The following is a 13,373-nucleotide window of genomic DNA, read 5'->3' as shown; positions in this document are numbered from 1 at the left end:
TTAACATTTAATTACCTGATCGGCCTGAGAAGCAAGAATGAAAGGATCATAATATTGCGGCTTTTGCCTCGAATTTACTGATGTAACACCAAATGCATCTGTTCTCACACCTCGATCCAGAGTGTTGTCGTGCCAATCACAATAGAAAACAGTACAGCGCAATCCAACCATGCCCAAATACTTGATTTCCAAAATCTCATGTATGTGTCTGTATTATACATCATCTCCTGATGCAGAACAAACGCCAGCATCATAAGTCGTACTCGAACGTCTCCTCTTCTGAGTTGTGAATGCATATCCTCGAGTACAAAATCTCGGATATGACTTCACAACAAAGTTTGGTCCAACGACCATCTCGTGTATCCAATCGTCAAATGTTTCACCTCTGGCCAAACCAGCAGACACCTATTAATAGCACATATATATGTTATATCAATAAATGTGAATTAGTATAAATATGTGATAAATGATATTTTAATTTGTTTAAAGCACTCACATAAGTAAACATCCATCCAGAAAATTTTCTCTGCTTCATTTCTTCTAGTTCGTCCTCTGTGGCGTATCTATATTCAAACCGTTTTTCTTCCATGAAAATCCTGTACATATGATGACAATAATATAATTAATTTAAATTTAAATTTCAACTTGTTAAAATAAAAATTTGTAAGCTAATTTATTTACCTCTCATATTGAAGAACATCTTCGCAGTTGGTGAGCAAATATGTTTGCAAATTACTGCGCTCCTGCTCAGTAAGTCGACGGTCCTTTGCTTTTCCGCTAAGTCGTCTAACGTCTGTGAAAATGTCTGGAACCGTAACATGATATGTTGCCTGTTCGCCTCTATCATCATGCCGAGCAGGTCTTCTGTTTTTGGTCTGAACTTCTGCTGGAAAGTAGTACTCGACAAAGTTTGAAGTTTCTTCATTGATCATCTGTGCGACTATAGAACCTTCCACCCTACTTAAATTTTTCACCATCTTCTTCAAATGGAACATATACCGCTCATACAGATACATCCATCTATACTGCACAGGACCACCAAGTTCTAATTCTCTTGCCAGGTGAATAACAAGATGCTCCATAACATCAAAAAAATGAGGGAGGAAATATCTTCTCAAGGTTGCACTGAATCACGGCTATGTTAGTCTTCAAATTTTCAATACCTTCAAGAGTCATTGATCTCGTGCATAAATCGCGGAAGAAACCACTTATCCCTGCAATTGCTTCATGAACATTTCGTGGTAATAGTTCCTTGAAGGCAAACGGAAGGAGGCGCTGCATCATTACATGGCAATCATGGCTTTTCAAGCCAGTAAACTTTCATTCCTTTATGTCGATACAGTTACGCAAATTAGATGCGTAACCGTCTGGAAATTCCACATCGTTTGAAATCTAATCAAAGAACGCATCTTTTCCCTCTGCATCAAGTCGGTATATGGGAAAAGGAGTTCTACCATTCTCATCAACATGAAGTTCTGAACGAGCACATATATCGACTAAATCCAGTCTTGACTTCAAATTATCCTTTGTTTTACCTTCAACATTAAGGATCGTGTTCATGAGATTGTCAAAAAAGTTCCTCTCAATATGCATGACATCTAAATTATGCCTTAGCAGATGATCTTCACAGTATGGCAGATCTCAGAAAATATTTTTTTTGTGCCAGTTATGTAGGTCTCCAACAGCATCTACCGGAAAACGCTCATGTCCACCGACGTCTGACGTCCTTTCTTCACCAAAATCTCTTAGCTGTGTCTTCAAATCTTTCCCACAAATTTCCGAATGTGGACTGTCAAATACCCTCTTGTTCTTCGTAAATAAATTCCTATTCCTACGATATGGATGATCAGGTGGTAGGAATCTCCTGTGACAGTCAAACCAACACGTTTTCCTTCCGTGTTTTAGTTGGAAAGCATCAGTGTTATCTTGACAATATGGAAATGATAGCCTTCCATGCGTTGTCCATCCAGATAAGATACCATATGCTGGAAAATCACTCATTGTCCACATTAGTATTGCCCGCATTTGAAAGTTTTCTTTACACGAAACATCGTATGTTTCAGCACCTTGAGCCCATAGTTGTAGCAACTCATATATTAGTATCTGAAGAAACACATCAAGTGATCTCTTAGGATGCTCTGGTCCGGGAACGAGAATCGAGAGAAAACTCTCGTCGCAAGCACAAGTTTGGGGGTAGGTTGTATGGTGTAAGAATGACTGGCCATAGAGAATACTGTCTTCCACTCTTGCCAAACGGGCTGAAACCATCAGTACATGCACCAAGGTAGACATTTCTTCTCTCATACGCAAAGTCGGGATACTTTGATTGGAAATGCTTCCACGCTTTTGCATCTTAAGGATGTCTGATCTCACCATCTGTTGAGTGCTCCGCATGCCATCTCATTGGTTGCGCTGTGCGTTCAGACAGATACCACCTCTGCAACCTTTCCGTCAAAGGCAAATACCACATCCTTTTATATGGCACTGGAACTCTTCCACTCGTATCTTTATAACGAGGCTTTCCACAAAATTTGCATGTAACCCGCTGTTCATCCGCCCTCCAATAAATCATGCAGTTGTCGCTGCATACATCTATTACCTGATACGATAAACCAAGACCAGCTACGAGTTTCTGAACCTCGTAGTATGAACCAGAAGCTACATTATCCTCGGGTAGAATACCTTTTACAAAATCAGCAATCGCATCCACACAGTCTTCAGCCAAATTATAATCTGTTTTAATGTCCATCAATCTTGTAGCAGATGATAAAGCTGAATGACCATCTCTGCAACCTTCGTACAATGGTTGCTTTCCAGCATCCAACATATCATAAAATCTCTTAGCTTGTGCATTGGGTAAATCTTCCCCTCTAAAATGATCATTTACCATCTGCTCAGTACCTACACCATAATCTACATCCGTTCTAATTGGTTCTTCTAATCTAACCGCTGGCTGAGGTTCGCTAGTACTACAATGTTCATAATCAGTTTCCCCATGATGATACCAAATTTTGTAACTTCGTGTAAATCCACTCAAATATAGATGAGTCCAAACATCCCACTCTTTAATAACCTTTCTATTTTTATAATTAGAGCAAGAACATCTTAACATACCTGTTTTTGCTTCCGGTTGTCGGTGAACTAACCCCATGAATTCGGTTATACCTCGTTAGTATTCTTCCGTAAGCAATCTCGTGTTCGGATCCAAATGAGGTCGATCGATCCAAGAACGAAAATAATTTGAAGAAGACATATTTTTTATGAATCAAATTCGTGTGTAAAGAGAGTAAGAGGGAGGATGAAGAAATGGAGTGAATGAAGAGGAAGAGGGGTGCTTGTATTTATAGTTGAAATCATGCCGACGGACCGAGGAAATTCCGACGGAATACCGACGGCAACGGCTCTTTCCTCGGAATTTCCTCTGAATTTTTAAAATCCCCCAACGGTCTAACGGCTATAATATATCCTCGGAATTCATCGGTTTTTTCCGAGGAATACGTTTTTCCTCGGTATTCCATAAGAATATTCCGACGGATTGATATTTCCTCGGAATTCCGTCGGTATATTCCGAGGAAATTCCGAGGAAACCAAATTTTTTGTTTCCTCGGAATATCCTCGGAAATTCTTCGGGATATTCCGAGGATTTCATTTTCCGTCGGAATGTCCGTCAGAATACCGCTGTTTTCTTGTAGTGGTATATCATTAGTTTTCTCAAGGCTATTGGTTTGGCCACTAACGTAAAGCTACCTAGTGACGCTCAGAAGAAGAAAATAGCTTTGGTCTGATCCTTAAGTCCTTACATAAATTAGCATATAAACTTTTAATAATTCTCTCAAACTTTGTTACCATGGTGTGATCCCCAGCAACATTAAAGCAAATATGTCATCATTTGTATCAGAAATAAACTAATTAAATATCTTTTAATGGTAAATAAGTCACCCATAACTTTATAAAGGCGCAACTTGGTAAAATCTGTACTCGAGAATTATGGTGTCTCTATGTACAACACTCAAACCGTTTTCTCCCTTTTCACTATTTGTTAAACAAGGTAACCCCGGCAATATTAGTGCCTTGTTCACTGATCACACATCCAACTCTACAAACTCCTTTTTGCCAAACGAGGAGGAACCGTAGCTATTCATGATGCACAGGAAAATGTCTCGAGTTCTTGGAGAATACCCATGTCAGCGGTTGCGATGGTGAGAAAGAAGAGTGCATTCTGGAAAGGAGTTCAATTCTACAGACGTGAGAAATTGATCACTCAGGTTTTAATTCGATAAACTAACTGCAGTTGCAAAATAAAGTAAGCAATATTGTTATGTAATCAAATCAACAATGACCAATGTTTACAAGTAGAGAAATAGACAAGCTACTAGATAAAGCTATAAAAGAGGTTTCGTTTGGTTTTCTTTGACTAAGGACATCAAATAAAAGTAAATAAGAAAGATAGCAGTGAACACGAGGTTGTAAACCAATAGAGAAGGCGCTAAGGAATGGTATTCTCAGGAAAATCATTTCATTTCTGACAAGCAGATAAACAGATAAGGTATTCTAATCAAGCAACGTCTTAAACTCTAAACACGATAATAAAATTAACCTAGTTCCATAGTGGTAACTTTCTATGTTATAGAATCCTTTGTACTCATTTCAGGTGAACATAAGATTCTAAACAAGCATTGGAATCTATTGAAAATCAAAAACTTATTCGAATCTGAAACACTGTATATGGAAACAATTTTTGGTGCCTTGGCTGTCAAAGAACGTCTGATATTAAGAGGTCTGAACGTTAACTATGCTTGTGTTTCCGTGGGGACGATATGCCATGTACTCTTCTCTTGTACGAGAGCTGCAAAAGCATAGAGGTATCGGATCCCTTTGCCTCCTTCAGGCTTTTCTCCTAACAGTACCATCTTGTAACTCCATTACCTGTATGACTGTAGACTGTAGACTGTAGTAACAAGTCCAACATTCCAATGAAGTTTGGAAAGCAAGGAATGTTCTCGTGTTTGAACGTATACGCATATCTCAGAGAAGATATTCTCTATCAGTTTTTAGCTTAAATATCTCCTACATATTATTTGAGAACTAATTTTACATGTGTCTTTACCACAATGATTTTGAAAATTATGGTAATCATTAATATAACAATAAATAGTATAATATTAGATATTTACATTTAATTGTAATATAGATATTTATATTTAATGTTGATTTATATTTTTGGTTAGTCTTTTAAAATATGGTAATCATTAATATACCAATAAATAATATAATACTAGAAACAGATATATAATAATATTTTAAAAATTAAATATTATTTAATCGTATTATTTATAATTATCTCATTTTTACACCTAAAACAATTCTTCCAAATTATATGCAGTTTTAAAAAAATATATATAATTTATAATCCCAATACCATTTGTTTCTTTTTAATATTTACAAATTTTAAAAATATTATTCGTTTTACATTTTGATAGTTATATACCTGAAAAAAATTTCTCTTAATTTCATAGAATTTTACTTAATATATTTTAATCAAAAGAAATAGATTAAAAATCTTTCCAATATTATAATTTTTAAATATATACAAATATATTATGAAATATAAATATAAATCTAAATAAAATATTATTTTCTCTTAAATTTTACATATAATTTGATTCAAATTTAAAATTAAATAGTGTAAGCAAATAATAAAATTTACAAATTAACAAAAATTTATTTTTAAATATAGTTTAAATTTTTTTAAAAAATATTTATGCACATAGTGCACGAAAACACCTAATATCTAGTATATATCTTTTTTTTTGTGCAACTATATCTTGTATATTTCTATATTATTAAAACGGAAGTACTTTTTTATACTGTTTGGAAACATGAATATCTATATTATTAAAACTGAAGTATCTTTTGGTACTGTTTGAAAACAGGGACATTTACTAAAATCAACCCAAATATTAAAGTCAAACCTAAAAGTGTACCCCACTTTCAGTCAAATGCAAAACCAACCTAAAGGGTAGTGAAAGTACTATTTAACCCTTATGACCAAACAAAAAAACAGAAATGTATTTTACGTTTTCATCCTTTGGAAGTCTACATGTAAAAAACGAAGTCTACAAATGTTTAGACTTTCTAAAAAGTCTACCTTACAGACTTAGTTTGTAGTCTACACTCTAATTTGATCAAAAAAATTTAATTTTGAAAATGTATAAAAATAATTATAGTGATATTTTTAGCTAATCATCAATATAATGGATAATATGAACTAAATAGATTAAAATTTCATATAATTAAACAATTTTCAAGAATATATACTAATTTGGTTATCATGTGGTAGACAATGTTCATAGTTTAGAAACAAAAGGTTCTAACATGTTATGTCTTTTAGTGGTTGATTTCATAGGGTTAGATTTTAGATTTTGTTTTTTTTTTGTTTTATTAACTTAAATCTGCATATTAATGTTTAGTAGTTTATATTTTGTATAATTGAGACTTTTTGATTATCAAACAAAACATTTAGGGTTTGAGATTTGTGGTTTAGGGTTTCGTAGACCTACAAAAAAGTCTAATTAGCTGGAGACGTCCTTTTCAGTCTATTTTATTGGTGTTTACATAAAATTTATTTTAAATTAAATTTACATATTTATGAATAAGAATGTTAAATCATATATTATAAATATTAAAAATAAATAAACAAATTTAGTAAGTTATTTTTTTTTTTCGCAAATAATAAAGGGAAAGAAAAAAATCGTTGTAGACTTACAAAGAAGTCCACACATCAAATTTAACCTAACCGGATTTAACCAATATAATATTAACCAAATCGAATTTAAACCAAACCTCTTTTAACCTAACCAGAAAAGTTACCGAGAATATAAATACGATTTGTTAAGCTTTTTGGGGTAAAAAAACCCTAATCCCCGCCGTTCTCTCTCTCATGCGATTTTCGGGGAGATTTCCGGCGAACTCTAGCCACACCGTTTCCGCCGCTTAAACTAGTCGTTGTCCACTCCGTCGCTCTGGTAAGTTAAATGTCTCCGGCTTGTCTTCGGCTTCGTCCGCTCCGTTGCTAAAAGTAACCACCTTTACCTTTTTCTTTTTCAGATCTGAGCCGGCGACTTCTAGCGAACGGTGCTTATCGTCCAAATCTCTGCTTCCTATCAGTCTCACGGCTTCTACTCTAGCGAGCGAACAAACTGTGTTTCATCTTTCCAGGGAACGAACGGTACTTCATCTCTCTATGTCTTCTCTCGTTTAACTAATAACCTAACTAGTTGACTTATATTCCTGTAACCTCTCTCTTAGTTTGTTAACTAACCTATTAGTTTCTTCTCTAATCCATTTTCTGCTTCCAGTCAGTCTACTTTAAGGTAGACATCATTGTTGATATGTAGACATCTTTTTGAATTGTTGTATACTGTTTTTGGCTTCCGTTGAAGGATGACAAATTTAGTTTGGTTAGATGGTTTCGTATTCTCGATTTATGATAGAGTTTGGGTTATTAATTTAGTTTGAATGGTAGAATTCTCGTGTAGACTTCATTTTGATTTATAGACTTCTCGGGTAGACTTCATTTTGCATTGTAGACTTCTCGTGTAGACTTCATTTTGAATTGTAGACTTCTCGTATAGAATTCATTTTGAATTGTAGACTTCTCGTGTAGACTTCTTTTATTCGTTTGTAGACTTCTCTTGTGTAATTTTTTTTGTTTGTGCTTTTTTGTTGCAGGTTTCAAAATGGATAAACTTGATTTCCCACAGAGGCTGTATAGTGTAGGCCAGGAACCTTTTCCGAATAAAAGCATTGCCTACTACAGCGATGACAGCAAGCTCTTCCCTGCTCTTAAAGAAGCACTCGAGGCAGATGAATGGGAGGAGCTCAAGAACTCGAGAGTAGGAGTGTTCTTAAAGTTCCACGAAATGAAGTTTGGATGGGCTTCAAGGCTGGTGCACTATATACTGTGTTTTCAGCTTGACTGCAAGAAGAAGTTTGAGTTGTGGAGTCTCGTAGGTGTTGAACCATTGAGGTTTTCTCTGCATGAATTTGAAGAGATAACTGGCCTGAACTGCGAGTATGTGAAGAATCTCGAGAATCCGTTGGTTGAGGTAACGACTGACATGAAAGCATTTTGGGCGCAGATGGGAGTGAATTTCGACCGGGGGCCAAGTATTGATGAATTAACTACAGCGTGTCAGATGTGCAGAACATGGTCTCGAGATGATCGGCTGCGTTTAGGGTATCTAGCCATCTACGCTGGCTTCATCGAAGCAGCAAGAACCTCGTCACCCACACGGGCTAGCCTGACTAGGTTAGTGATGGATCTAGATGCTTTTGAAGATTATCCGTGGGGAAGAGTAGCCTTTAAATTCTTGATGGAGTCGGTGAAGGGTGTAGACTTGACAAAGACGTATGCTATTGAAGGCTTTGTTCAGGTTCTTCAAGTCTGGGTCTACTGTTGTCTCCCTGAATTCGGAGCTGGGTTTGGTCACCCTATAGAAGGTTCTCCGACCCCACCTCTACTTGCCTTCTTAGGTGGCAAAGGCAAGAGAAGGCTCCAGGAGAATATGCTGAAACAGGTATGCTTCTTATGTTTATATATGCATTAATTTGATATAAAGTGGTTTTATACTAACTTAATAGTTTTATCTTCTGGAGACTAAGACTAAGAGCTTTACTATGAAGGATTACTCTGAAATGTTCTCTCGCTGGGATGGTGAGCTGGAAGATGAGAAGGCTGATAACATAGTGAAGGCAGTGTTTTCTTCAGGCTGGGGATGGGAACAAAGTCACTGGCCTCTTGTTGGAACAAAACTGTGGACAAATGTGAAGGTGGAGATCCTTCCGATGAAGACAGAAGCTGGTCAGATGGTGCGAAGCTTGAAGACAGTGTCCCCTTCTCGCACACAGTCTGATGCAGAATCACGCAAGAAGGCTCGTGAGTCCCCTGGCCTGGATGTGGAGACCATGAAAGGAGAAATAGTTCGTTGGCTAACTGGCCTGACTTCTAATATGGTTGAGGGGCTGAGCAGATGCGAGAACACTCTGAAAACACAATCCCGCATGATTGAGGGCCTTACAACTCAGGTGGGAGCTGTTGAGAAGATGGTGCGTGAAGGTTGGAAGGAAGACCACACCAAAGCTGATTCATCTACTGATGTACCTGAGAGCTGCTCGCATTGTGGCCCGTGCTAAAAGTGAGCGGCAACGTAGGCTTGCTGCAACTCAGCAGTCTCCTTTTGATGGAAACAGCACGGCAAAGGTTATTATACCTAACCAGCCGAAGCAAGGCCAGGGATATAACCCATTTGCTAATTCTGATCGCCAAAAGCTCTCTGCTCTTCTTGATTGGGTGAAACTTGACCCGTAAGTCATCTATTTCCTAAATAAATTGCTCTTTATATAAAGACTTTGTAGTGTTTTATTTATTTAATTTGATTATTGACAGCAAATGGCGACAGAAGGTCAAAGGTTCTTCAAGTCATTGGTTCTACATACTACTAACTCCTACAAAATGGTTGATTGACACGGTATGTAGACTTCTCTCTCATGTAGACTTCTCTCGCATGTAGATGTCTCTGATGTAGAAGTCTCTAATGTTGTAAATGCAGCACATGGATGCTGGCATTAATCTCTTAAGGCTCCGATACACAAAGCACCCTGAATGGTTTAGGTCCGACAGATTTTGCATTTTGGATGCTGTATTTACTCAAATGTGGACAGCAAAATACTCAGAGTTTCTGGCCTCTCCTGCCAATCCTGACGGCTCAGGTAAACTACTCCCTCCTGGCGCCTTAGACTACTACACAGGCGAGGAACCAGCGTATAACAGATCAAATAAGACATAGGCACTAGAGATTGATGATATATATGTGCCATTATTGGTTAAGAACGAACATTGGGTAGCTTTCTGGATATCAATCCCGAGGAGACGCATAGTGATTTGGGATAGTGATCTTGCTTACGCTACGGATGCAGAAATTGCTAAGGCCGTGAATCCTATTGCACACATGCTGCCGTATATGCTGCGTATGTTATCTACCGGTGCGGAGAGGGAGTTGTACACAGTTGATTTCACACATGAGCGTGAATCTGGGGTGCCACAAAACAAACAAAGTGGTGACTGTGGAGTGTATTGCTTGAAGTATATAGAATGTCATGCACTTGGCATGCCATTCCCACCTCATGAGCTGTGTGATAAGAAGATCAAGACAATCAGGTCTCAGATGGCGAGTGAGATATTTGATGAGACCAGGATAAACGGCACAGAGAAACGTGATTACAAGCATCTCGGTCTCTATGACTAAGGTTAATCCACTTCTTTGGGTAGAATTGAGGGAAAGTATGAAGTTTTTTGGTGACTTTCCTCATCGGATATATGTAGGTTGATGTAGTAGGCTTTTGTACCAGACTATTGTATTGTGCTGTGAGTAACAGGCTGATGTAGCACACTTTTGGTTGTAACAAACTTATGTAATTTGCTTGCAGCAGACTTAAGTATTAGTCTTCTTTTACAGAAGACTTTTACAGAAGTCTGCTACTCGACTACTATCTAGGCATCATCTTTTTATCAGTATATTAGTCCTTTTTAGCTCATATTCGACCAAAAATACAACTTCGAGACAACTCAGAGACTTACGTATTAGTCTTCTTTTTAAAAAGACTACAAAAGAAGTCTGCGGTAAGTAAAAGAAGACTATAAAAGAAGTCTGCGTTCTGGAAAAGAAGACTACAAAAGAAGTCTGCGTTCTGTAACAGAAGACTAACACATTAAGACATAAGACATAAGACAACATCCAAAGCAATAAGACAACTGATAAGTTCCACACATAAGACATAAGACAACATCCAAAGCAATAAGACAACATCCAAAGCAATAAGACAACATCCAAAGCAACAATACAACTAGTAAGTTCCACACAATACATAAGACAACATCTAAAGCAATAAGACAGACAACACCGGTTTAACCTGGACAGTTAGGACGAGTGTGGCCCGGTAGTTTGCACTAGGAGCAACTATAATCCTTGTGCAGTTTTCGCGGTTGGTTTCCCCTCATCCTGGAAATTTCTAGCCAAGACTGCCACCTCGACTTCTTTTGCCTACCCCTTCCACGCTTGACCTCTGGAGGAAGACATTTGCGTGCCTTATCAGCTCCTTCTTCATTAGCAGGTGTTATGTCATCAGTGTTGGGAGCTTCTTCTTCATTGGCAGGTGATGTGTCATCAGTGTTGGGAGCTTCCAAAACGTCACTTTTGGGATATATATTTGCCGCGTATGCTGCATAAAGATAATTCTTTGAATAGGATGGGCATACAAGTGTAGTGACATGAATATTTGCATCCTTTGCAGCTGCAATGGCATGTGAACAAGGTATCTTCTCAATATCAAACACACCACATTGACACCTCCGAAGTTCCAAGTCAACAACACAATCTCGATGTCCTCCTCTCACAACAAATCGCCAACAATCAATACGCTCCACATTCATCATATCTGCATACTCTTCACGAATAGCCAACAAGTTTTCGATTCCCCGACTATGATGTGAAGTGAGACTCAAAGCATCTTCTCTCCTTATAAAGAACCACCTTCCTAGCTTCTCGCGTATAAATTCAAGAAGGAATCAGATTGGGAATCCTTTGGCTGGCTTAAGTGCGGAGTTGATGGATTCTGCGATGTTGCTAGTCTTTATGTTGTATCTGTCACCTTGAAAGTGAACTCATGACCATAAAGAGACGTCAGCATTCTCCAAATATGTTGCAAGGTTTGGGTTTATACTCCGTATCTCATCCATGTAGCGGTTAAAATCGAAAAGCGTATGTGCATAAGCAGCGCCTTTGACCAAGTACAACATGTGCTTTCCCTTGAACTTTTGGACTATGTTCTGTTGTAGATGATAATAGCATATTCCTCGCCTTGCCCAAGGAAAAACCTTCTCACATGCCTTCTTAATGGAATCGTGCCTGTCAGAAACTATCACCAAAGCATACTGATCTGAAACACATCTCCACAATTGGGTAAAAAACCATTCCCACGACTCATCATTTTCCGCATCCACAATCGCAAAAGCCAATGGAAAATCTGAAAATTATCATCTTGGGCAGCAGCAACTAGCATAACTCCTTCATTCTTCATCAGCAAAATTACTATCATCACCATCAGACACATCCGCATCATCATCAACTCCAGCTTCTACATGGCTCTGGCTTGATACACAAAGGCGTACAAAGTGTGTCTTAGCCAACTCGATCAAGTTCCGCACTTGTCTATCACTCGTGACATGCATAGGAGGAGTATCCGGAGCCATTTGCTGTAAAATGACGTCTGGTAAGGAATATGTTAGCTCCACCTTCTCGATTTTCTTGTCCAGACCATAATCTTCTAGTGCCATTTCATGAAGTTCACCATGTGTACAACCATCCGGCACAAGAAACATTCTCCCTCCTTTCCGATTATTGACCACAAACTCCCACAAAGAGCCTTTCACCACCCATTCTCCGTATACAACAGGTATCTGAGCCATTTTCTGCAAAAAATACAGGTTTACATAATCAGCAAAGAAATATTTCATGTTTCATAAAACTATAAACGAAGACTTACAAATACGTCTACAATTATTAGCTAAACAACATTGTCAAATCAAATGAATTATACCTGAACCATTATAAAAAAAAATCTTTTCAAAATCATTCAAACCCATTAGGATTAACTAACACACACTTTCAAACAAATAAAACTAGAAAAAACTTAATGAATAATACACAAATTCACATTTTTATAGATTTTTCTATGCAGACTTAATATTCAGTCTCTGAAGATGTAGACGTTCTTTTCAGTTTACAGACGTAGACTGTCAAATAGGTCTACGCTTTGGGTTGGTTTTTGCAATTGACCATTTTACGGGTTGCTTTCTATAGTTGAAAAAAAGTTGTGATTTTGTACATGTAGACTTTCATTTCAGTCTACAATTTAAAAAGGTTAGGTTTTGCAATTGACCAGAATTCATCCAAGATTTGACTTTCAGAACTAGACTTCATATGCAGTCTACATGTTTGAATTTTTTTGAAAGAGGTTAGTTTTGCAATTGACCAAGTTTGACTTCCAATCAGTAGATTGAAATGAATGTCTACGTGGGTGTAGACCTCTTGTGAAGTCTACTCTCAAATCCGACGGGTTGGTTTTGCAATTGACCAAAATAAAAAGATACAATTTATACGCAGTCTACATTTTTTTTCTAAGATAAGAAGACTACATATGAAGTCTACAATTTAATAAATTTTTGATTGCTTTTTAAACTTTTTGGTCAAACACAAAACTAACCTATTCAACGAAGTCAAAGTTTTGGTCAAATGGAATACTGACCTTTTATA

At 37.3% G+C, this 13,373-nt stretch overlaps 1 protein-coding gene across 1 annotated transcript in view; it reads left to right on the top strand.

Annotated features, from left to right (window-relative positions):
• Positions 1-10,307, top strand: part of LOC106393939 — a 29,365-nt gene extending 19,058 nt beyond the window's left edge. The window contains exons 2-7 of the mRNA XM_048767686.1: positions 7,732-8,579; positions 8,644-9,159; positions 9,233-9,366; positions 9,449-9,530; positions 9,612-9,771; positions 9,907-10,307. Of these exons, the coding sequence (XP_048623643.1) occupies positions 7,732-8,579; positions 8,644-9,159; positions 9,233-9,366; positions 9,449-9,530; positions 9,612-9,771; positions 9,907-10,307 (2,141 nt within the window). The remainder of the gene's footprint in view (positions 1-7,731; positions 8,580-8,643; positions 9,160-9,232; positions 9,367-9,448; positions 9,531-9,611; positions 9,772-9,906) is intronic.
• Positions 10,308-13,373: the final 3,066 nt, after the last annotated feature.

This window comes from Brassica napus, chromosome C9 (assembly GCF_020379485.1).
Source record: "Brassica napus cultivar Da-Ae chromosome C9, Da-Ae, whole genome shotgun sequence".
Taxonomy (NCBI): Eukaryota; Viridiplantae; Streptophyta; class Magnoliopsida; order Brassicales; family Brassicaceae; genus Brassica; species Brassica napus.
This window is presented reverse-complemented; position numbering and strand designations above follow the sequence as displayed.